General features: G+C 61.9%; 2 protein-coding genes across 8 annotated transcripts; both read right to left on the reverse strand.

The window, feature by feature from the left end:
- Positions 1-2,954: 2,954 nt before the first annotated feature.
- On the reverse strand, positions 2,955-8,110 carry LOC117308655 (secreted Ly-6/uPAR-related protein 1-like). Its single transcript, XM_033842885.1, has 4 exons — positions 8,105-8,110; positions 7,794-7,884; positions 3,384-3,493; positions 2,955-3,128 (listed from the first exon to the last, which is right to left on the reverse strand). The coding sequence occupies exons 1-4, from the start codon at positions 8,108-8,110 to the stop codon at positions 2,955-2,957; spliced, it is 381 nt and encodes a 126-aa protein (XP_033698776.1).
- A 6,797-nt stretch (positions 8,111-14,907) lies between these two features.
- Positions 14,908-20,989, reverse strand: LYNX1 (Ly6/neurotoxin 1). Of its 7 annotated transcripts, XR_012327449.1 has the most exons (7): positions 20,788-20,989; positions 19,539-19,740; positions 19,223-19,324; positions 18,997-19,019; positions 18,464-18,669; positions 17,222-17,411; positions 15,867-16,003 (listed from the first exon to the last, which is right to left on the reverse strand). XR_012327449.1 is itself a non-coding variant. In XM_073794869.1 (6 exons), the coding sequence occupies exons 2-6, from the start codon at positions 19,588-19,590 to the stop codon at positions 15,745-15,747; spliced, it is 594 nt and encodes a 197-aa protein (XP_073650970.1). In that variant the 5' UTR covers positions 19,591-19,740; positions 20,788-20,957; the 3' UTR covers positions 14,908-15,744. The 7 variants fall into 7 exon arrangements, 6 of the variants coding, with proteins under 6 accessions (XP_073650970.1, XP_073650969.1, XP_073650971.1 ...); XM_073794869.1 differs by lacking the exon at positions 17,222-17,411 and having other exon boundaries at positions 14,908-16,003; positions 18,464-18,626; positions 19,223-19,319; positions 20,788-20,957; XM_073794868.1 differs by lacking the exon at positions 17,222-17,411 and having other exon boundaries at positions 14,908-16,003; positions 20,788-20,944.
- Positions 20,990-24,486: the final 3,497 nt, after the last annotated feature.

Raw genomic sequence — 24,486 nt, forward strand, 5'->3', positions numbered from 1 at the left:
GGAGCATAGGGGCTGTTCTGCAGGCTGCTCCATGAGGGCAGGGAGTGGGACCCCTAGGATGTAAGGCAGGTGAGTGATGGAGGTGTGGGTGGTGTCCGTGCTCTGACCACCTGCCCAGGAGGGCCCAGCACTGGGACCTGGGAAAGAAGGGCAGTTGGAAGCAGCTGGGTTTGCAAGAGGCATTCAGCGATGGGACAGTGGGGCTGGAGAGGCGGGGAGCAGGTCAGCGGTTTGCTGCCAGGGTGGTCGGCTGGGGCCTCGGCCCTGTCCACCTTTCCGGGCAGCCTGAGGGCCTTGGGGACTGATGGGCCGTGCCTCATGCCTGTCCTGAGCCAGTGGCCACGTGGGGGGCAGTTGGGCACCCGCACAGAATGTCTGTTTCTCTTTGTGTAAGAGGTGTTTGCACAGGTCCTGAGAGGTCGGGGGCAGGGGAGGTTGGGGAATCGTATTAGGTGTCTGAGCTGAGCATTGCCAGACAGGACAAGTTCCGGGGTGGGACCACAGATAGGAAATGGTGCGCGCAGATGATCTGAGCCTGGGCAGGTCCAGCCAGTGGTCCTAAGTGGCTGGCTGGGGCCCTGGAGCAGGAAGGGGGGCTGCGGAGACAGGATGGGGGTGCCTGGGCGTGGTCTGACCCACTTGGCACTGTGTGTGTGTGTGTGTGTGTGTGTGTGTGTGTCAGAGAGAGAGAGAGGGGGTGTTCAGGATGGTCAAGGGCATCTGGGTTGCATGTGGCTGCCCCAGGGGCATGGGGACTTCTGTGTCCACTTCAGGGAGATGCACCCCAGCTGGGCAGGGGGAGGGGAGGCTCTCGGTCCACATTTGGAGGACAGGCCAACAGCAGAGGGGAGGAGGGTCCTTGTTGACTAGAGGGACTGGGGCCAGGGCTGGGGCTTTGGAAGTGTATCTGCAGCCTGGCTCTTGGGGCGAGTCCCACTCTGATCCCGTGGACTGGCCGCTTTTGTTGAGAAATTCAAGTGACTGTTTCAGCCCGCACGCGGGCCGGGCACTGGTTCTCCTCTGGGCCATGCTCCCCACCTCCCACAGGCCGATGGCTACAGGGAAGTCCGCGCCAGCACCCCACAACCCTGTGTTGTCTGTGGGGTATCTGGTCCCCAGGTGACCCCCCCGCCTGCCACCTGCCTGCAGGACACTCGGGGCGGGGGCAGGAGGGGCGCTGGAGCTCCTGGTGGGGGCAGTGGTGGCGTTCCACACCCTCATCTCTCCTTTTCTCGATTTTAACCTAATGGAAGAGGGACCCTTGCTCCTTTCCCTTGCCAGTGGGCAGGGGTGGGGGGTTGAGCAGCCCTTGGTAACCCTTGGTGGGCATCTCCCCTCCCTTTGCAGTTCTCTGTGACCCACCAGCTTCCCCATGACTGGAGGTGGGACGTGGGCACGGTCTGGCACCAGCTTCTTGCCTCTGAGGCCCCACGTGCCCGCAGATGGTGTGAGCAGCTGCCGGGCGCCCTCTGGCCACTCCTGAGGCCCCTCCGCCGCGGCCTCCCATCTCCTGGGGCGGGTGCGGGCCCACGGGCTGGGCAGAGACTTGGTGGGCCCCTTTGGGCTCAGACCACCTCACTGAGCTCCCGGTGGAGGTGTCGGCAGACGCATGACCTGGGTGCCCAGGGGAGGGGTCCGAGGGGCGCGTGCCGTCTGCTGGCCATGTCGGCGCAGGGCGGAGGCCCCACAGGTGCCTGCTGCCACCCACCTGCTCACCTGCTCTGCACCCCTAAAGAGCCCAGAGGTACCCTCCCTGTTGCTCCTCTGGTGAGGCTGAGGTGGGAGTGACTCAGCCTCCCACTCCTTGGGGTGAGGGTCCCTCCCAGTGCAGGGTCCTTTAGGTGCTGTCTAGAAGTCTGGCCGCAATGCAGAGCGTGGAAAGTACCCAGCCCAGAGGCCCGATGGCACGGTGGGCAGAGACACCCTGGGCTCACTCTGGCTCCCGCCTCTGCCTCCCTATAATGGGGCTGGAGCAAGTGACCACCAGGGACAGCTGGGAGCCACGTGAGGGAGGGGCAGGAGCCTGAGACAGGCCCTCCTGGGACCTAAGGACCCTGGGCTCCTGGGGGTTGGTCAGCCTCCGAGGCCGCTCTGCTGCCCACCCTTGGGCAGACAGGCCAGGCCACTGGGAGTGCTGCGGGCGCAACACGGCCGGGACCCCCGAGCTGGCCCTGGGGGCCAGGGGTGAGCTGGCACGGCCTTTGTGTTCCGTGCACACAGCCGCCTCTAATCGCAGCTGTCCCCAGGGCCCAGGATGTAGTAGGCCCGTTGTCTCAGGAGGTGACTGAGGCCCGTGGAGGTGTAGGGGTGGCAGCAGGCCCAGGTGCGCCCCACTCCTACACACTCGGGAAGACCCAGCCTGGGTAGGCAGGCTGAGCTCCACAGGCCCGCTTCCCCAGCCTCCCCTTGCTGCTGCGGCAGCCCTGGGCTGGACAGGCATACTCGCCCGTGGAGAAAACTGGATTGCAACCCCAGTTTCCTCCCCATCCTGGGGGTGGGGGGTGGGGGAGACGCCTACAGGGTCTCAGGGACTTCTGGGAGCAGGGTCAGATTTTCCTTGGGCTGAGGAATGGGTCCTGCCTGGTCTGACATGCAGGAAGGCTGGCCCAGGATGCATTTCTCCCCCTAAGCCTCTGTTTTCCCATCTGTGAAATGGGTCAAAATGGCCCTGGGTGAGAATGAGGCTCAGGGGCCAGAACACGCCTGGTTCCAAGCCCAGCTGCCTGAAGGCGGTCTGTGGGCTCTCAGCGTCCAGAAGAAAAGAGGTCGTCTCCAGCCTCACCTTATTTTCTACAAGTTTGGTGGAGGAGGAGGGCAGAGAGTGCCCTGAAACTGTTCTCTCCCCTAGGATCCCACGAGTAGCCTGAGGCCCAGTGAGCTTGGGCCATGGGGGCATGCCAGCAGCGCTGACCGCCAGCAGTGCCAGGCTCTTCAGGAAAGGAGATGACCCAGGATTATGGCCCCCGAGGGGCCAGGGCCCCAGCACTGAGCCTGGCAACGCCCATAGAATTACAGAGGTCATGGGAGCAGCAGTAGCTGGGGTAGGCAGCCCCAATGCTGTCTGGGTCAGCGGTCTCGCAGGAGCTGGAGCAGGAACTGGTCACCCCGGGGCTGTGGTTGAAGCGGAACTCCGCCGGGGAGGGCAGGCATCAGAGCCTGCGCCCCGCCGCCCAGCGCCTTCTTCAGCCGCCCCAGCCTCCATGCACTTGACCTTGCCCTTCCTGCCTCTTCCCGTGCTCCCCTGAGACCCCTAAGCTAACGGCTGCCCTGGGAAGTTACCCTGTTAGGGTCTGCAGCGTGGCCCTGAGATGGGAGCTGGGAGCCCGAGGCTGGTGCAGCCCCACAGAGCCAGCCTGCGGGCCCCCAGCCTCACCTGACTCCACCATCAGCTGCGAGGTCTCGCACGCTGTGTCCTCCGGCTTGCAGTTAGTAATGGTCTCGCACAAAGGAAGGGCCGTGGGCTGCTCACAGGTGAAGCACCTTAAGGCCTCACCTGGGAGAGGGATAGGGACAGACCCTCATCATCCGACCTTGAGACCCGTTCTGGACACAGGAGGAGGGGCTGGAGGAGAGGCCAGGGATGGTGCAGGCCCCGGGCCATTCTGGACACAGGAGGAGGGGCTGGAGAAGAGGCCAGGGATGGTGCAGGCCCCGGGCCATTCCCCACGGGTCCACCTCGAGCATCTTCTGTCCCTCCCTGGGCGAGCAGCTCGCCCTGCTGAGCCCCTTCCGGCCCAGGCCACCAGCGCAGACCTGAGCACCGCGAGCCTCTACCCGAGCTTTGGTTTGCCTTCCTGGAGAGCGGGCTGTGACCCCTGTCCTGGGTGAAGCCAGGCTCAGGACCAGGAGGCTCGTTTAGGGTGAGGGAAGGTGAGCCCAGTGGGGGACCTAAGGAAGCCTTCCCCTCAAAGCCCCCCGATGGCCCCTCCCCACTGAGGAGGTGGGCCAAGCGAGAACCAGAGACCGGGCCCCTCGCCAGCCAGCCGCACTCGCCCAAGCTCACAGTCGAGGCTGAGGTGAGCAGCGGCGGCAGCAGGGCCCTGGGAAAGGCCATTCCTTGTGCTCAGGAGCCGGGAGGGCGGCAGCCTGTGCCGGCCTCCGGTTGGGGTTTATAGCCAGCCCTTGGGCCCCCATCTGGGTGGCACAGGGCAGAACTGGGAGGCAGCTGGCAGGAGGATGCGTGGCCGCCAATGCACTCACAGGCCCTGAGGGGGCAGCACCTCGCAGCGCTGGAGCCTGCCCTGGCCCCTCCCTGCAGCCTGGCCCGTTCCTGCCACACGGGAACTGTAGGCCTGTTTGCCGGGCTCTGGCCTGGACTGATGTCCATCTCAAACCCAACCAGGCCAAGGTCCATCTCCTGCACTCCCAGATGTCCTCTACCTGGTGTATACCTGACCCAGGGACCCACCAGAGCAGAGGCCGGAGGTGGGGTGTCAGGCCAGGTGCAGAGGAGGTGAGTGCCTGGTGAGGGGGTGGGTGTGGGGCAACCAGGCCCCCTTTGGGCTGACGAGGGTGGTGCCCGGACCAGCCGCCTCATCACTGCCAACTCCGTCCCCACGAATGGCCTTTAGACCAAGCCTGAGCCTCCTGGTTCTAGACCCCAGACAAGAGGGCTCTGCCCACACCCCCAGGCTCCTGGATCTTCTCCACTGCCCACCTCCACCGCACACTTTCCCATTTCCGCGCCTTTGCCTGTGCTCTGCTTCTCACTGAGCGGCCTCTCTGGTCTCCCATCATAGCCTCCAATCTCCCCTGTGCTATATGGCCCAGTCCAGGTGCTTCTCACCCAGAGTCCTTTCTGGTATCCCAGCCTCTCTGGTTTCTCTGTCCTCTGAGGGCTCAGTGAGTGGTTGTGTGGATGGATGGATGGGTGGGTGGGTGAGTGGATGGATAGACGGAAGGATGCATGGATGGATGGTTGAAAAGACAGATGGGTGGATAGATGACGTTTGAGAGAGTGGACGGGTGGAGGGAGGAATGAGTGGATGGGCGCTGCATGAGTGGGGGGCTGGCTGGTGGGAAAGGGGGTGGATGAAAGAACAAGTGGATGGGTAGGTGGTGGATGAAATGGTGTATGCTGTGTGGACGGTGGAGGGGGGCTGGCTGGAGGGTAGGAAGTTACCCCCAGTCTCAGGGCAGAATGGCATGCTGGGAGGAGCTCAGGGCTGGCAACTGGGAGGCCTGGGTCTGAGCTTTGCTGCCGTCTCCACGTGTGGCCTTGGGGTGACTCTCTCATCCCTCTGGACTGGATTTCTGTCTGTATGATGAGACTAGGGACCCTGGGCAGTTGTGAGGGCAGAAGTGACCTGGCCACGTGGACTGAGAGATGGTCGCAAGGAAACAGAGCGGGGGCGTTGTTTGCAAAGGGAGAGACTGTGGTTAATGCAAGTCAGACCAGCAAGTCACGCGTGGCGGGTGTGGCACAGACAGTAGCAGAGCGGCCCTCCCCTGGGGCTTGGTCTGCACGAAGGACTTGGTGAGAGGAGCCGGGGCGGGGCTGGTCTGAAGCCTCGTAGACTGAGTGGGTCCCCACCCCACAATCTCCCGTGCAACCAGGTCTGCTCTTGAGCCACCCTGACCCCCTTCTTTTTTTTTTTTTTTTTTGCGGTATGTGGGCCTCTCACTGTTGTGGCCTCTCCCGCTGCAGAGCACAGGCTCCGGACGCGCAGGCTCAGCGGCCATGGCTCACGGGCCCAGCCGCTCCGCGGCATGTGGGATCTTCCCGGACCGGGGCACGAACCCGTGTCCCCTGCGTCAGCAGGCGGACTCTCAACTACTGTGCCACCAGGGAAGCCCCCTGACCCCCTTCTTTTATGGGTAAACCAGGCAGAGGGTCATCGACCTAGAGGGCAGCTGTGAAGCTGCCCGTGAAGGTCACAGCGGAGGTGGACGTGAAGCAGTGGTGGGGTGGGCGTGCCGAGAAGCAGGCTGGTCTGGGCTCCAGGTCGGGAGACCCCGTGTGCTGTCGGGGAGGCTGCCTGGAAAGGGCCTGTGCCCGGCTTTGAAGGAGCCGGAAGACCTCGGAGGTGGCGGCTGGCAGGGAGGGTGCTGCCGGGGCAGCAGCGGGGTAGTGGCCAGGAGGGGCACGCAGCCTTCCCGTGTTTGCCTGTAGGGCTGTGTGCGTGTGTGTGTGTGTCTCACCACCCCCGTCTCAGTCCCTCCGTGACCCAGCCCCTCCTCACGTCCACCACTGTTGCACAGCACTCATGGTGATTTGCTCCAGATGCCCCGCGGGATGAGGCCGCTCCTCCCCCAGCAGCTCCCCAGCCAGGTGAAGATGGTCCCCATTGCAGGAAGGACAGGGAGGAATGAGGGAGGGAGGGAGGGAGGGAGCCCGGCTGCTTGGACCCAAAGCCTTTTCTGGAATTGACAAAGGTGGCGACTGCTCTCTGCCCACGGGCTGCCTGGCCTGGCGGCACCTCTGACCCTGGGACCCCGGCCCCACCCTACCCGGCCCCACTGCCCCATCTCCAGGGAGCAGAGCGTGGCCTTGCACATGGTTCTGTGGGCATTGCAGGTCGTGGTGGTGACTCAGCTGGACACGCTGGTGGGCTCAGGACAGGTGTAGCATTGCAAGGCCAACACTGGGGAAGGAGTGGAGAGGGTCGGGTCAGGCAGGCCCCAGACCTCCCAAGCCCTCTGACCAGAAGGCCCAGGTTTGAGGGGGACAGCTCCAGCCAGGGTCCAGTCGCCACCGACCAAAACTCAGGGAAGATTCAAGAGCTTGGAGCTGGGGTGCCCGAGTCCCGAGGCCGCTTATGCCCCTGGCGGGGCCACGGCCAGGCAGGGATGAAGCAGCTTCGGGAGCGCTGGGGAGGCGCAGGGAGACGGAGGCGCTGGGGCCCCTGCAGTAAAGGGCCTGGCAGGGGCAGGTGGGTCACCCCTGGCGTCCTCAGCAAAATGCAGGACCCGAAGGGCTGCAGAGGGGATCAGGGATCAAGCGAGGGGGTATGTGGCGTGCAGGCTGGGCCGGGCTGGGCCCGGTGTGCCCACTGGTGGAAGCTTAACAAGGGAGGGGAGACGAGCCGCGGTGCAGTGAGAGCCAGGCCGGTCAGGGCGCAGGCTGGTGGGGGGCGGGGGCGCTTAGGGCACACAGGCTGCTGCTCTTTCCTCCAGCCCCCGTGCCCGACCCCTACCATGGCAGCCCGGGCCACCCGTGTGCACAGTGAGGCCCCTCCACCCCTGCTGACTCTTGCTGTGTCTCTCGGGATGACCTCAGTTTTCCCCTCTGGGAAATGGGCAGAGCCATCTGGCTGGGGCCCACCCAACCCAGCTCCTTTTCTGGTTGGGTGTGGGCCCCCAAGGGCCCGGGATGTCTCTCAGACCCCGAGTCTCCCACTATGTCTGGTTTGCTTCCCTCTTCTCCACCTCCTGCTCCCCCAACCCCCAGGGCCTCCCTGGTGTCCGCAAGGCCCCTCCTGAGACCTGCCCCCGCACCGTGGCCCGGGAGCCGGGAGCATGGTTCTGACCCTGCCCGCCCGCCCCAGCGGAAAGCCCTGCTCTGGAGCCCCGTGCTGATGAAGGGCTGTTCTCCAGTGGGCACCCAGGGCCTTGGCCACAAACCCCCCTGCCAGTCTCAGCCCTGGGAAGAGGCCCCTCCCCGCCACACCCCTCCTCACCCTGGCCCAGGTCGCAGGCGCCCCATCTGCCCCAGAGCCCCTCCGTGCCTGGCCCACCCCACTCCCACCTCTCCCTTCGCACACCACATCTCCTCTGCCTCCCTGCTTTCTTCCTCTCCCTCCGTCCCCCCAACCCCCCAGGCACTGCCCCCTCTGGCGGCCCGCACCCCTCACCAAGCTCACAGCCGGTGGCCGGCACCAGCGCCAGCAGCACCAGCCGTGTCCCCTGAGTCTCGTCCCTGCAGCGCGCGGTCCCGGGCCCGCCCTGCAGGGATGGTGAACGCCCGCTGCAGCCACCAGACTGCTCAGCTGAGCAGATCAGGGGGACTGGTTTTCCCGCGGGCGGCAGAGGTACGGAGACCCGCCCCCGCCCACTGGGGCCCACCCGCCTCCACCTGGACACCCGCTCCTCTGTGGTCCCCCGCTGCCCCTGCCTGCCCCTTCCTCCTTCCTCCGCCTCCCGCAGCCTGGGCCCCTCCCCGCACCCTCATGGCCCCCCTCTCAGGACTGGGGACCCTCACCCGCCTCTGCAACTCCCTCGGTGGGGCTCTCTACCTTCTCCCCCACCCCAACCCGAGACATCCCTGCACCTGGGGAAGACCCCCAGGCTACCTGGAAGGGAGCAGCAGAGGGTGAGGGCTCTCCTGCACCCTGACTCCTGCCTCTGTCAGGCACCTGTCTGGCCTGGGGTCCCCACTCCTTTCTCCAGGGTGGATTCCTGGTCTAGTGGTTCCGCGTTCGAATCCTCCCAGGGCGCCCCAGGCCCCAGCACCCAGCTTCTTTGAGGTGGTCACGTGGGACGTAGTGATGGGGAGATGGCCGCCAGGACAGCCAGCCAAAACGTGCCCACAGGCTTAAGGGGACAAAGACAGGGCAAGTGCTGGGCCAACAGGAAGGCCCTGGAGGGTGGGAGGGGAAGGGGCAGGGTCACCTGGGGATGCTAATCCTGGCATCCCCTGGAGGGGCAGGCAGACCTGGATCAAGGCCCAGGGGCTGCCCCTCAGGCAGGGCTCCCCTGGCCCAACTGCAGGTCACGCAGTTGACAGGCAGGCCCTTGCCCGGGCTCAGATGGGGGAGATGTGGATTTGGGCCCTAGATTCAAGCGGCTCCAGGCACTGCTCCCCCTCCCCCTCCCCGCCCCAGGGCGGCCTGCGCCTCAGCCTCGCCAGGTGTGCCCCACCTGTGACCCTGTCCCCCCCTCCTCCAGGCCCCCTGCTGCCGGAACACTCGCTGGGGGGTAGGGGCGGGTTGTTGACAGGGCTGTGCGCAGATGCACTCGGGGCTCTGCTGCAGCCTCGTTAGACCCTCCATCTTCCACCAAAGGCTCCAGATCTCACTCCCCTCCAGCTCGCTGTTGAAATTCTGTCCTGGGACCGCCCACCTCACCCCGCCTCACCCCACGGCCTTTTCTAGCCTCCAGGCATCAGCTCCATTTGGCGTCTGGTCTTTGACCCCGAGACTGGGAGGGCACTGGGTCGGGGGACACCTAGCCTTCCTTAACACCCAGAGTGTGTCAGACACTCCGCCTGCTGGATCCTATTTTCCTCACTACAGCCAGCGATGGTGCCCAGTGCTAATGGCTGGATGTGGCATGCAGGATGGGAGGCTCTAACAGGCGCTGACAGGCCGGTCATCCAGGGAGGCCTGGGCAAACGCCAAGACAGCAGCCCGGCCTGTCTGATTCTACTCTTCACCAGGCCGCCAGGCTTGATGCTGGGCGCAGCTAATCCTGGCGGCGCAGACACCACCTCGCACAGCCGAGCTTCCTCCTCGGGCTGAGCCCAGTTCCTCTGCTGTGGCCCAGCCCCCCGCCTTCCTGCCCTCAGACCCAGGGCCCCCACCTGTTCTTTCCTTCTGTAACATACCTGGCCCTTGGGCATTAGCTCCTCCTAGAGTTTCTGCGTGACCCCTGCTGGGGAGACACAGGCTGAACCTTTCTGCCAAGTTGCTACCTACTTAGGGTGAGGAGAAGTGTGCCCCAGCCAGCGTCTGGGCTGCTCTGCTTAGGATGCCTCCCTGCTAAGAGGTCTACATCCTTCCTTCTGTTTCTCCAGGAGCCTCCGATCAGAGATCAGCGTGCGGCCAGGCTCAGGGCTCAGCGTGGGACCAGGGTCAGGGCTCAGCGTGGGACCAGGCTCAGGGCTCAGCGTGGGACCAGGGCCAGGGCTCAGCGTGGGACCAGGCTCAGGGCTCAGAGTGTGACCAGGGTCAGGGCTCAGCGTGGGACCAGGGTCAGGGCTCAGAGTGTGACCAGGGTCAGGGCTCAGCGTGGGACCAGGGTCAGGGCTCAGCGTGTGACCAGCATCAGGGCTCAGCCTGTGACCAGGGTCAGGGCTCAGCATGCGGCCAGGCTCAGGGCTCAGCGTGGGACCAGGGTCAGGGCTCAGAGTGTGACCAGGGTCAGGGCTCAGCGTGGGACCAGGCTCAGGGCTCAGCGTGGGACCAGGGCCAGGGCTCAGCGTGGGACCAGGGTCAGGGCTCAGCGTGTGACCAGCGTCAGGGCTCAGCCTGTGACCAGGGTCAGGGCTCAGCGTGCGGCCAGGCTCAGGGCTCAGCGTGGGACCAGGCTCAGGGCTCAGAGTGTGACCAGCGTCAGGGCTCAGCGTGGGACCAGGGTCAGGGCTCAGCGTGCGGCCAGGCTCAGGGCTCAGAGTGTGACCAGGGTCAGGGCTCAGCGTGTGACCAGCGTCAGGGCTCAGCCTGTGACCAGGGTCAGGGCTCAGCGTGCGGCCAGGCTCAGGGCTCAGCGTGGGACCAGGCTCAGGGCTCAGAGTGTGACCAGGGTCAGGGCTCAGCGTGGGACCAGGGTCAGGGCTCAGAGTGTGACCAGGGTCAGGGCTCAGCGTGGGACCAGGGTCAGGGCTCAGCGTGTGACCAGCATCAGGGCTCAGCCTGTGACCAGGGTCAGGGCTCAGCATGCGGCCAGGCTCAGGGCTCAGCGTGGGACCAGGGTCAGGGCTCAGAGTGTGACCAGGGTCAGGGCTCAGCGTGGGACCAGGGTCAGGGCTCAGAGTGTGACCAGGGTCAGGGCTCAGCGTGGGACCAGGGTCAGGGCTCAGCCTGTGACCAGGGTCAGGGCTCAGCCTGTGACCAGGGTCAGGGCTCAGCGTGGGACCAGCGTCAGGGCTCAGAGTGGGACCAGGGTCCAGGCTCAGAGTGGGACCAGGGTCAGGGCTCAGAGTGGGACCAGGGTCAGGGCTCAGAGTGGGACCAGGCTCAGGGCTCAACGTGGGACCAGCATCAGGGCTCAGCCTGTGACCAGGGCAGGGCTCAGAGTGGGACCAGGCTCAGGGCTGAGTGTGACCAGCGTCAGGGCTCAGCCTGTGACCAGGGTCCGGGCTCAGCTTGGGACCAGGGCCAGGGCTCCGCTGCTCCGTCTGCCTGGCGTGGCCTCCTACCCAGCCTGCCTGTGGGGTTGTCTCCTCAGAGCAGGCTCTGTGGATCCCCAAGTAGGCCAAGGCGTTTCCCTCCCTGGGTTTCCACTTACCTGTGCCCCTCTTGTGTCCGGCAGAGCACTGAGCGCCCTTAAACCCATGTTTCTAAGATGTGAAGAACCTGCACAGACGGTGTGAAGGGCTCCTGGGGCTGCTGCCTGTTTCTTCTCTCTGCAGCACCCAGTGGGACGCCCTCATGGATTATTCTCTGTCCTAGAGGGCACTCAGGCTGCTCAGTCTGTGCTCAAAACACTGCTGTGAGCGTCCTCCACTGCAGAGTCTTCACGGCCTTTAGCCACGGGCAATGGGACACACACACGGGGGCCAGATCAGTCCCTCGAGCACTGTGCCCTCCCTCACGGGCAGGGCCCCCCTGGTCCAGTGGTTAGGACTACCCCACGTCCCTCCCATCCCAGGTGTTTGGGTGACCTCTCGGGAGCCTGCACTCAACAGCACTCCAGGGACATCTTACAGCTTCCCAGACGGCACCTCCAAGAGGCTGCGCGATTCCCGCGAGGGCACACAGCGGGCGGTGTCCCTGCCGCCTTGGCGTCACTGTCCAGCCATTATTTTGCTCAAGGATTTAAAATGCTACTTCCTTCATTTTGCTCCTCTCTGATTGGAAGTGTGGTTGAATGTCTTTTTCTTTGAACGTGCTACTCACATCCTTGCCCCTTCCTGTGGATTTGTAGTTTTCTTTATATAGGAAAGGAATCCACCTCTTTTTCACATATAGCAAATGTTTCCCACCTTGTCTTCTTTTAGTTTTATGGCATTTTTCACGCAGTTCTTTTTAGATTTTTATGTCATCATGAATCTTCCTCAATCTGAATTTTGAGTCTTGTTTTTCCTAAAATGTTTTTTCTTTTTTTCCTAACAGCTTTATTGGGTATGTTTCACATACCATGCAGTTCCCCCGTGTGAAATGTTTTTGGCATATTTAGAGATACGTGCAACCATCAAAGTCAGTTTTTGAATACTTTCATTGTCTCAAAAAGAAACCCCTACCTTTTGGCCGTCACCCCCAAACCCCCTGATGGGGGCCCCTGGGGACGGAGGGTCAGCCCCCCGCCTGGGTGGACCTGGTCCCCTCTCTCAGGCCCTCTTCTGGGCTGAGGCCAGTGGGTTCTCTCCCTGCCCTGCTCCTGACTTGCTGGACGCCTGGGTCAGGCTCTGCCCTTCTGAGCCTGGCTCTCCCCACCTGGGCCGGGAGGGTGTGGCCAGCCCGCTCCGCACCCCCTACTCATGGGTGGCAATAGCGATACAGCGGCCGGAGCCTGCTGGGCGTCTGGACTTGTGGGAGCATCCTCCAAAGCCCTTGCACTGGTGACACTGCAAGGCTTGGACTGCAGCCACAGGTGTAGGGACAGACAGATGGACGCACAGACACAGGGACAGAGCTGAGGGCAACTCCTGCACAATGGCACCCTCTCTTTCCACTCAGCAACGCCTCAGTGGACTCTCAGCACCCGGCAGGGCTCCCATGATCCCCTGGCCATAGGCTGAGCTGGGGGAGGGAGAGGAGGCTGCCCAGCCCCCGTGAGCCAGCCCTGGCGGTGACGAGGGCTTTCTCCGCATTGAGCCCAGATTGCCCAGTCTTCCTGTCCTCATCCATCCACCCTGATGACGCAGGGGCAGTTCTCGGGGGTCATTGGTGAGGCCTGGGCCCCGAGCCTCACAGTCTTTTCCCACAGGGCAGAGACCCCCCTTCCCCAGGGTCCCTGCGAGGGGAGACGGTGGGCAGATCCCAGAAACAGTTGGGAAGGGGAGTGCCGGGCCTGGGCCGGGGCTGTCCAGGTGCTTCCTCTGTCCATCTCATTTAGGGCCATGGGGCTGGTGAGGCGGGTGTTGACCCAGATGGGAAAACAGGTGAGGGCTGGGGGAGTGGGCTGCTTGGGATTGGATTGGGAGGGCCCAGCTGGTCTTGTTCAAGCATCTGGGTGGGTGGAGATGCCACCCCAACACAGGGGTCGGTGGGGAGATGACGAGGCCAGGTGTGGGCAGCCCCATTTGGGGGCATGTCCCCGAGGAGCCCTTGAGCAGGCCTCAGGGGCAGATGCAGCCAGCGACAGTCGATGTGGGCGGAGCCAGAGAAGACTACAGAGGTGGGAGTGGGAACACTGCCTCCAGAATAAGGCCAGACCAGAAGGGGAGCGGCCTGGATCCTCCCTGGGGGAGAGGAAGGGGGAAGGCAGGAGAGGGCGGGCCAGGAGCAGCCAGGGGGGCGGGGTCCCTGCTGGACGGGGAAGGCCTGTGCGGGTGGGGGAAGGAGGGGTCAAGCCAGGGGCAGGGCGCTGAGCAGTCCGCAGCTCTTGCAGGTAGGAGGACAGGGTGAGGGCTCAGCTGATGGGCCCGCAGGTCCGGGGAGGGGCTGGGCAGAGGGTAGGAACTGGTGGATGGGAGGGCCAGTGCCTCAGGAAAAGGGGTGCGGGGGCAGGAAGTGGGCTCCCCCAAGGTGGGAGTCACAGCTCAGTGGTGGCCTAGATCGGAGGGGCAGGCTTAGAGCAAGCGAGGAGAGCTAGAAAGAAGGTGGCCGTGACCCCTGGACTCACCCAGCTCCAGGTTCAAGGCAGCGGCCAGCAGGAGCCCAAGGACAGCCTCATGTCCTCCTGGGGGAGGCCTGGCTCCCAGGGTGCCCGGGCTGCCGTCTTATGCCAGCTGCTGCTCTGCCCCGCCCCAGAGGCCAGCGCAGCCGAGGAACGGGACTGGGGCCTGGGCAGCACGGGGGTCCAGCCTGGTCCCCAGGCTCGATGGCTGTGTGGCCTCCGGAGAGCCTCGTTTAATTCCATAAACCTCTTTCCTGGTCCTCAAATGATACGATTGGGGATCACGTGAGGTGGCGTGACACACGATGAACCCTCAGCACACAGCCTCTGGCCTCCCGGGTGAACAGGAATGAGGGTCTGGCTCAGGCCTGGGGGCCAGGCCCTGGCGCTAAACATGCAAACAAAGCTTACGGCCCGCCGAAACCGGAAGCTTCACCAGCACGGCCCCCCCGCGCTGAGTTAGCGGAGCAGCTGCCGTCCGAAGTGCCACAAAGCACGGTCCTCAGCTTTCCCGGCTGTCAAACGGGCCTCCCTCCAGAAGTGGGGGCTCTGCACTGCCTACCCCCTGGGAGTGAGGAGGGACCCCGGTCATGATCGTGACTGTATCGCAGGGCCCAGGTGTGGGTGTTTGCCCAGTGCTGGGGGGCGGGGAGCAGAAAGGCCCTTGGTATTGAGAGACCCCATGATGGGTGAGAGCCCAGAAGGACCCTCCTGAGAGCAGGAGCCAGACTTTGTGGGGGCGATGCGCCAGCCGAGCCATTCTGCCAGAACAGGAGGTGCACCGTGGGGGCAGCCTGGGGGGCTGTCTGAAGGGGGCCAGCCCTGCTGGCCCAGAGGCCGTTGTCTGCCCTGGCAGCCCGCGTGGCTTTTGTCCATCCCTCTATCTGGTGGGGCCCTGTGGGTAGTCAGTCTCAGACCCCGCTCCCAGGCAGAAAGGAAGAGCCGGTGCCAGGAGCTAGAAAGCTGGGTGGTGGGTGAGTTCCTGGGGTCCTACCTCCCCTACCCCGTCAGCCTTCCCCAGGGGGCCGCTGGGTGAGGTGGTAGGTCTGCCTCGCTCCCAGGGAACCAGAACTGGGGCCGCTCCCGTGAACCTTGGGAGTCCTCCTGCCTCTCCCGCCTGGCTCCCTCCCCTCCCATGGGTCACCCCCTGCCCTGGGCCAGGGCTGGTTCCGAGGTCAAGACTGGCAAGACTGGGCGACCCAGGGTGGGCGGGAGTCTAGGACAGACAGAGCCAGCAGGACCAGCACACCAGCCCACAGGGTAGAGGTGAGCACAGGAGGGTGGCTGGTGGGACAGAAAATCGACACACATATTCATCCGTTTATTCACTAGCTCGAGGAGGTGCAAAGGAGACCTCTCTGGGAGGCCGTGTGAGGGAGGGGGGCCATGGCCTGAAGTCGATGCCCATGCTGGGTAGGGTCAGGAAGTGGACGGAAAGGGCACCATCCATCCATCTGTCCATCCGTTCATCCATCTGTCCACCCGGTGCCTCCTGTGTGCCAGGCCCCAGACCGGGCAGTTACTGGCCCCACTGGGCAGCCTGGTGGGCGCTACTGTCCCCATTTTATCAGCAAGACAACAGAGGCTCAGAGGTGTGAACGACGAGGTCCAGATCAGCCCAGGGATAGGATCCAACAAGATTTGGGGGAGGGGGAGAGATGAGAGAGAGCTCTCACTTTCTTTTCACCTTTCTCAGAGGTTTAGAATCATGAAAAAAATACACGTTCATCACCACAAATCAGATGTTACAAAGGGAGGTGAGAAGCAGCTGTCCAGCCTCCCCTCTGCACGTCCGTCTGCACCGGGGCCGCAGCTGTGCTCCAGGCAGATGGACGGCACAGGAGTCCATGCAGCTGCCGCCGCACAGTCAAGCAGCCGCTCCTGAGACAGGCAGGCTGCTTCCAGATCTGAAACGCTGCGAAGAGCCGCGGGGAAGAGCCTGGGCCTGCCCGCCTGCTGACCCACGATCCCGACACAGGTGGGGAAGGGGTCTGGGCCAGGTGAGCTCGGAGTGCCTGGCACCCCTCTGCCCTCCTCTGTGCTATTCCACCCCTGGCCCAGCACCCAGACACAGGGCTGGATGCCCTGACTCTGTCTTTCGTGGCTTCTCAAACCTCCTGGTGCTGATTTTCTCCTTTCCTGACCCTAAGCTGTTACAATGATTTCACATGCTAATGTCCTCTTAAATTTATAAACCCACCTTCTCAGCTTCCCCTTCCTCTCCCAGCTGATGGGAGAAGCGACTGCAGGGTGGGGCAGGGGTGCAGTGGGGGCGGAGGACAAGAAGTCCCACCTGGCTTGGGCAACTACTTCACCTCTCTGTGCCTCAGTTTCCTCATCTGTGAAAGGGGCATGATAACGGCTCCTACCTTGCAGGGTTGTCTTGCAGTGCTTAGAGCCACAACTGCAGGGAAACGGGCAGATGTTAGTCACTAGCCTCATGGACAGTCAGTTGGGACAAGATGACTCGTTTGATTTGCAAGGGCACTACTGGTGCAGTCCCCTGATTTTGCAGTGCCACGGGCTTCCCACTAGGGGGCCCGGCCAGGGCGTGAGCATAACACGTTAGGTGTGTCTGTGCTGAGTTTCGACCACAGCCGGGCCAGGCAGAACCCAGTCTGTGGAGGTGGGATGGGCAGCATGGTCCCCGGTGCTGGGGGCAGTGCCATGGCTATTGGGATGGGACCAGGTCAGGGCGGAGGAGCGTTGGACAGATGGAGGCAAGAGGCAGGTGTGAGAAGCTCCCCCAACACCAAGCACACCCAGCACTGGATCCCTGCTCTCAGTGACCCCAGAGCCCACAGGGGCCAGGCAGGGCTCTACTCCATCCCCGCCAGGACAGGAGGGAGGGAGGGAGGGAGGACCCGATCTAGCGGAGGAGCCACCGGACCCAGGACAGAGTGCTTGCACAAGCAGGGCAGTGACGGTGCTTCCCAGGCCTCTCCTGCTGAGTCAGGAGGGCAGTCTGCCCAGGGCTGCCCTCCCTCCCAGAAAGCATCTGGAGCTGCGGTGGCCCCACAGCCAACTCTGCGGGGAGTGTGGTCACTTCCCTGAGATGGACCACTCCTGGGAGTCTTTGGGTGGAGGAGCTGGGGGTGGGGTCTGGCTTCCCCCCAGCCTCCCCCAAGGAGGGGCTCACACCACACTGGGCATCAGGGGGAGGGGCCACCTGGACGGCTGTCTGGGGTTCGGTCCTTCGGCTTATTGGCCCTCCGGGAAGCCTGACCCAGGCCTGCCTAAGGACCGGATCCCCTGAGGTCAGGCGGTCCCAGAGGGAAACTCTCAAGAGGGAATTTCCAGCACAGGTTCCCCTGACAGGGGCCATGCTTAGGGGCCAAGGGCTTCTGAGTTCCAAGGACAACCCCCCACGTGGGCACCTGCCACCATCCTGCACACTTGGGCCTTGCCAACCTGAAGGGGCTCCTTTGGCCCCTCCCCAGACACTGGAGCTGGGGGCACTGGTCAGCTGAGGAGGCCTCAGGCGCCGTGTGACCCCGGGCACAACGTTGCACATCGACTGGCCTCACTGGAAGGAGGGCCCGGCTCCCCGGGCCACCCAGATCCAGAACAGCGGACGCTGGGCAGACCGGGCTTCCCCGAGCTGGCCGAGGGCGGGGCTCACCTAGGGTGGGTGCCTTTTTTTTTTTTTTTTTTTTTTTTTTTTTTTGCGGTACGCGGGCCTCTCACAGCTGTGGCCTCTCCCGTTGCAGAGCACAGGCTCCGGACGCGCAGGCTCAGCGGCCATGGCTCACGGGCCCAGCCGCTCCGCGGCATGTGGGATCTTCCCGGACCGGGACACGAACCCGCGTCCCCTGCATCGGCAGGCGGACTATCAACCACTGCGCCACCAGGGAAGCCCAGGGTGGGTGCCTTTTAAATGATGCCCTTTCTTGGGTCTCTGGGGGTCCCAAGGCCCAGCTTGACTGGGGGCACCTGAGAGCCACTCCCTGAGCTGAGGCTGGAGCGCTCCAGCCGGAGCGGAGCTCCCGCCCTCCCCGTGGGCAGAGTCAGAGGTCGAGGGGCCCGCGAAACCCTTTGGGGACAAGGCCGGCGCACCCAGCACTCGTTCAGTCGGGATCCTGCTGCCGCCCGGATAGCAGTCAAGCCGCTGCGAGGGGCGAGGGGATCCCGGCTGCGCGGGGAGGGAGCGCGGCCCTTTGCATCCTCCTTTCCCAAGCCGTCCTCCCCTCCTCCCCCGGACCTCCCCTCTCCCTCTCCCCTCCCCTCTTTTCCTGACCACAGTCCCCAGCCTTCCCCGACCCCTCCTCCCCTCCTTCCCCGGACCCCGCCTTCCCTTCCCCTCCCCTCCGGCGGACCGAGCCCACCCCTGCCCGGCGCGGCCCCAAGCGTCCACCAGAGGGCGCCCCGCTCCGGTTCAAGGATGCACCGCCCCCGCCCCCGCCCCCGCGAATCCTCGGCGCCCCGGCGAAGTTCGCCGCCCCAAACCCCCGCCCCCCGTAAAGAGGCGCACTCCGCCAGGGCCTGCTTAGGGCTGAAGGCCAGGCTTCGGGTGGCTACCGCTCTGCTCCCTTCCCTCCTGGCCTAAAATAGTCCTGGGATCAGCTCTCAAGCTCGACCAAATATAGCCTGGCCTCTCCAGGCTCAGGCCTTGCGCAGGGGCCCAGCGCCGGGTCTGGAGGGGCCTCACGGGCCTCTTTAGGCTGAACCACTTCCTCCCCTGCCAAGGGCTGTCTAGACACGAGGGGACGGCCAACGGGGGGCGGGGGGCACAGGGCTTCCCCGATCGGCCTGCCATGCCACACCTGCCCTGGGCAGCCCTCCTAGGACCCTGGAGAGCCTTCTTCCTAGGACTGGTCCCCACCCCCTGGGTCCCTAATCTCCCCTCCCCCTCCAGCACACTTACAGGGCAGACGCAGGGGTCCCCTTCACGTCAGTGTTCACCGGCCAACTGAAGATCCCCCATAAACAGCACACCGTGCCCACACCCCCATCCTTGGACAGAGGAGGGGGCTGAGCGGCCCCGTCAAAGCCAGATGCCTTGGGAGGTGTGGTCCCACATCGGCCTTCTGAAAACAACAGGTCATGACCTGGAAGCAGACCCCCGGGTAGCTGGGGGAGGTCAAGAGTCCTCTTGCAGACATTCCTGGATGTGGCTGGGGGGGGGGGGGGTCTGGGGAAGGCAGAGAGGGGGTGTGCAGGGGGAGAGGGTGGGACCGTGCTGCTCAGCACTTTGCCCTTGAGTGAGTCTGTGGAGGGCGGGACGGGGCTTTAGAGCAGACCCCAGAGGGTGGCCAGGAGTACAAGGGCCAGGGTTGCAGGGGCTGCAAGGCCAGCGCCGTTACAGAGGTCGTACTGGCAGCAGGAAGTGGTGGACGCGTGCTTGGAGTAGCCATCGTACACGGTCTCAAAGCAGCTGGGCACGCACGACTTGCTCACCTTCATCCTGGTCGGGGTGTAGTCTGCAGAGGGATGGGGAGGTGGGCCAGGACCCTGAGGGGGCCAACCCCAGCATGCAGGGCCATTCGGCCAGGTTCCCCTAAGCCAGGAGCTCCCAAAAAGGATCCTGGGGCAGGTGGGAGCCTCCCTCCTCAGCTCCTTCACACTCCCCCACCCGCCACCGTGCTCCGCAGGCAGGGCTGTGAGGGGCATCCCAGCAACTCACAGGTGCGCGTGGTCATGCAGTAGGTGACCATGGCCGGGCAGCGCATGGGGTTGAAGCAGTTCTCGCCATTGTAGGCGCACACGTGGCAGTCCAGAGCCTGGGCTGGGGGCCGGGGGCCGGGGCCAGAGGGAGATTGGGGTCAGAGAACAGCGAGAGGCCCCCTCCTCCAGCCCATCAGCCCCCTGGTCCTGTCAGCTTCCCCAGGTCAGAAGAGCTGGGAGGAGAGGCGATCACTGGGATTTCCGCCCCCACCCCCTCCAGCCTGCCTGCCCCCAAAGGTGGGTCTGTCCATCCCTCTGTTCTCCATCCATCTTACCCACAGGTAGGCCCACCAAGGCCACCAGGAACAGGGCGAACAGGGGCACCATGGCCGGAGGTGAGAGGGCAGAGTGGGAGCAGGGAAGTGGAGAGCAGCTGGTCTTCGATTCAACTCAGGCCAGGGCTGGGGCAGGGCACAGAGAGGGTGGGACAACCCCCTGCCCTCTGGGAGCTCCTGGTCGACTGGAGACGCTATAGCCCTGCACAGAGGGGGATGAGGACAGGTGGTCACAGCAGGGCCTGAGGGACCCACAGGTTTGTGCAGAGGAGTCCCCCAACTCAGCCTGGGAGTCAGGGAAGACTTCCTGGAGGAGGAGACACGAATGAGATGAGAAGGAAGCAGGGGTGGGGGGCCAAGGGGAGGCCAGAAGTCTGGAGGGGCCTTGAACGCCAGGCCAAACCCACAGTCTACCGGGGATGGTTGATGCAGGGGCCCAGGAGCTTGGTACCCAGCCCTCTCCCACCCAGGGCCCTGGGGCCCCAGGGGTGGGTCTATCCTCACTGCTACCCCTACCCTTTGCCCCTGGCGTGTCCCCGCGTGGGCCCCCCCCCACTTCCTGACACTTTCAGGGCCCAGCTAGGGGCCCCTCTCCTGGCAGACCTCCAGAGCCCTGCCTGGGGTTTTGAGTCAGTACTGCAGAGCTCAGGCCTTGCACAGGGGCCCAGCGCCGGGTCTGGAGGGGCCTCAGGGGCCTCTTTAGGCAGAGCCACTTCCTCCCCTGCCAAGGGCTGTCTAGACACGAGGGGACGGCCGACGGGGGGGGGGGTAGGGGGTGGGGTGGGGGTAGGCACAGGGCTTCCCCTATCGGCAGCGGACTCTGTCCAGCCTGTGGGGGAATGTGCTTTGAATGCACTCCAGGAGGGCACTTGGGCAAGACAAGAACTTCCCAGTCTGGATCTGCTGTTCGGAGCGGAGATGCCCACTCTCTCGGAAAGGGTCTGGGGGGTGTCTGGAGCACGACTCCCCTCCCCGCGCTGACAGTCCAGCCCCGGGTCCCCGCCTCGGGGAACTAAATTAGACCCTCCCGTTCCCGAGAACAACAAATCCATCTTCCATGACCCATTTTCCGGGCGTGCACCTCGGGATGTCGAAGGTCTGAGCAAGGCCGGGCCTGCGGCTCCAGCTCCTCCCGCCCCCTCCCGGAGAACCCCGCCCCCAAGACTGCGGTCCCAAGTTCGGGCGGCTGTCGGGGGGACCTCAACCATGACCTTCACCACCATGAGCCCCCGTTGCGCCTAGGACTCACCCCTCGCCGGCCCTGCGAGCCCGGGTCTGACAGTGCGTCAGTCCTTGAGCCCAGCAGTGCCCACGCCGCGCCGCCGCCCCGCGGCAGAACCGCCCATCGCGTGTGACCTCACCGCAGGCCCCGCCCCGCCCGCGAGTTCGTCCTTCCCGCGGGGACCGGGACCCCCGCCCCCCGCGGAGGGCCAACCGCGCCCAGACCTAGGCCCCCGCAGTGACACCCGCGCTACCCTCAGACGCACGTGCACCTCGCGATGGGGCACGGGGACGGAATCGTCTGCCCCTCCCTCCCTCTCCCTGCTTCCGCCCGCCGCCCTTCGCCCACTCACCCCCCGTGCTGCTAGTCAGCCCCGCACCCCAGCAGCAGCCCGTGCCCCTTCTTCCTTTAGCCCAGTTGTACAGGGATGTTAGCGGAGCTGCAGCGAGTGCCAGGGGTGGGGAGGCGCTGATTTCTGGATCCGGCTTCTGGGTCCCCACGTGGACCCGCTTTACCTGCTGTGTGACCTCGGCAAGTTACCTAGCATCTCTGGGCCTCGGTCCCCACACCAGGTCCCTCCTAACAAAGCGTAAAAGCAAGCCTTGAAAGAAGCCCATTGTTTCATGGACCCCCTTCCACGGTAATAATAATGTTTAAGGCAAAATTTAAGATTTTCATGGGCCCTAAATTTTTTTTTTTTTTCTAATGTGAGGAAAAAAAATGCAACACTTTCTTTGACCCTCAATTTTATTTTTCTTTAAAAGAGTTGAACCACTTTGGGGACCCTAGGCCCTGAGCCTCCAGAGCGAAGTGGGCACTCTCCCTGGACAGACTGGGATGGTTGGTCACCCTATTTGCCAAAAAGTCCCTGAGATGCCTCAGGGTGCCAGGAGTTGGAGATAAAACGGGCAAACATTCCCCAATATTCTCCCGGTCATGAAGCTCACACTCCAATGGGGCATATGCTGTGGGCTCCAGCATCAGATCATGATGAATTAACAGCAACTGGATTTTCCTCCTGCCTTTAAACAACTGAAAAATGGGGCAAAATAAATGAAGCCACGGTTCTCCGAGGTCGCACAGCAGGCAGCAGGGGCCGTGACCCTGGAGGTGGGGGAGACAAAGGAGCTGCAGGCCACAGAGCAGGGAGGGGAAACCCAGACAGAGCCCGGGACTCTCTGACTGAGGAGAGGAGAGTTCAGGGAAGCCAAAGCAGCTGGATCTCACAGGGCAGAGAGGAGAGAACTGTCCCCTCTCCAACCCACAGGGCTGGGGAGGTCAGCAGAGGGTGCGTGTGTCTTCAGCTGAGGGCCCATCAGTGCACACATTTGAGGAACCAACCCCAAGATGTGGAAGGAGCAGGCACAAGGGTTCCCAGAGCTCACACAGGGCTGGAGGAGAAACCTTGTGTCAACCGAAAAAAATACAAACCCTCACAACCTAAAAGTCTTGAGTTAATATTTTATTTGGGGACCCTACTGAGGACTATAGCCCAGGAGACAGCCTCTCAGCTCTGAGGAACTGGTCCAAAGAGGTAAGGGAGGAGCCGGGACATATAGGAGTTCTTGCTGGGAAGAAACAAACAAACAAACAAATGTACTCGAACATCAAAAGATCACTGCTAGTCACGAAAAGTAGACATCGCAAGTTAATGATTTTAGTGCTTTTCTCTGTTCGGGAAGATGCAAGAGTCTGGGCTCCTTGAAATTATTCCTTTGATGTGCATCTTAGCTATTTAGGGCAAGTATCCAGTTTTCCTCTATCCTGAATTCCCCTCAGGGAAACTATAAACTCATGGAACCCAGAAATTCAATGAACCTCAAGCACAAGAAATTGAAGAAAACTATACCAAAACACATCGTGATCAATTGCTTAAAACCAGTGATAGGGGCTTCCTTGGTGGCGCAGTGGTTAAGAATCTGCCTGCCAGTGCAGGGGACACAGGTTCGAGCCCTGGTCCGGGAAGATTCCACATGCCGTGGAGCAACTGGGCCTGTGCTCCACAGCCGCTAAGCCTGCGCTCTAGAGCCCGCAAGCCACAACTACTGAGCCCATGCTCCTAGAGCTTGTGCTCCACAATTAGAGAAGCTACTGCAATGAGAAGCCCAGGCACCGCAACGAAGAGTAGCCCCTGCTCGCTGTAACCAGAGAAAGCCTGCACACAGCGACAAAGACCCAACGCAGCCAAAAATAAATAAAATAAATAAAATTTTTTAAAAAAACAGTGATAAAGAGAAACCACTAACAGCAGACATTGCGTGATGCACAAGAAAAGAAGGACGCCAGCAGGTTCCTTGTCAGAAACAGTACAAGCCAACACAGTGAAGCAATATTTGAAATACCAAAACACAAAAACAAAACAAACAACTTGGAATTATATGCCCCCCCAAAACATCTCTGAAAAGTGAAGGGGAAATAAAGATATTTTCAGACATGCAAAGGCAAAAAGAATTCTTTTCTAGAATTAAAAAAAAAAAAGTAAAGAAAGAGCAAGAAAAGAAAAATCAAAGAGCTCTACTGAATAAAGTAACAAAGGAGATAAAATGGAATCACAGAGAGTAATCTGGTCATTGACAAGAATGCAGAAAAAGAGGGGAAAGGAAAAAGAACAAGTGGGACAGAGAGAAGACAGAAGGCGGGGTGAGAGAGTTAAACCCATGACGCCTCTAATCACACTGAAAGGTCCAAACACCCCAACTAGGAAGCAGAGGTGGTCAGATTAAATAAAACGAGAAAGAGCCATGTCTCTGCTGCGCTCAAGAAGTCCACTGTACATGTAAGATCACATGTAGGTTAAAAGGCAAAGCACGGAGGAAGAGACACCAGGCTCACAGTAATTAAAAGAAAGCAGGAGTGACCACACTCACGTCAGACAAAGTGGATTTTAGAGCAAAAGATATAGCCAGGAATAAAGAAGGACGTTACATAATGATAAAAGGATCGGTTCATTAAGGGGACATAGCAATCCTAAATGTTTATGCACCTAACAACTGAGTTTCAAAACACACAAAGCCAAAAAACCTGAGAGAACAAAAAGGAGAAAAAGAAAATTCATGACTCCAGCCAGAGATTTCAACACTCCTTTCTTAGAGAATTTTTTTTTTTTTTGGCTGCATTGGGTCTTCGTTGCTGCACGCGGGCTTTCTCTAGTTATGGTGAGTGGGGGGCTACTCTTCGTTGCAATGCGCGGGCTTCTCGTTGCAGTGGCTTCTCTTGTTGCGGAGCATGGGCTCTAGGCACGCAGGCTCAGTAGTTGCGGCGCATGGGCTTAGTTGCTCCGCAGCATGTGGGATCTTCCCGGACCAGGGCTCGAACCCGTGTCCCCTGCATTGGCAGGTGGATTTTTAACCACTGCGCCACCAGGGAAGCCCAACACTCCTTTCTTAAGAGCTCATAGAAGTCAACGGAAAATGAATAACGATAAAGGAGACTTGAACAACACTACCAGCCCATGTGACCTGCTTGATAAGTACAGAAGGAGAGCCTGTTCTTTTCAAGGACACACAGAATATTAATCAAGATAGACCTATTGTGGACCGTAAAATAAATCTCAACAAATTTACAGGGATTGAAATCCTACAAATTATTTTCTTGGGCTACAATGGAATTAAATCAAGAACAGAAAAATAAGATCACCAAATATTTAGAAACTGGGCAACACATTTCTAAATAACCGGTGGGCTAAAGGAAAAATTTTAAAGGAAATTAGAAAGTATTTCTAACTGA

The sequence above is a fragment of the Tursiops truncatus genome, chromosome 17, assembly GCF_011762595.2.
Source record: "Tursiops truncatus isolate mTurTru1 chromosome 17, mTurTru1.mat.Y, whole genome shotgun sequence".
Classification (NCBI taxonomy): Eukaryota; Metazoa; Chordata; class Mammalia; order Artiodactyla; family Delphinidae; genus Tursiops; species Tursiops truncatus.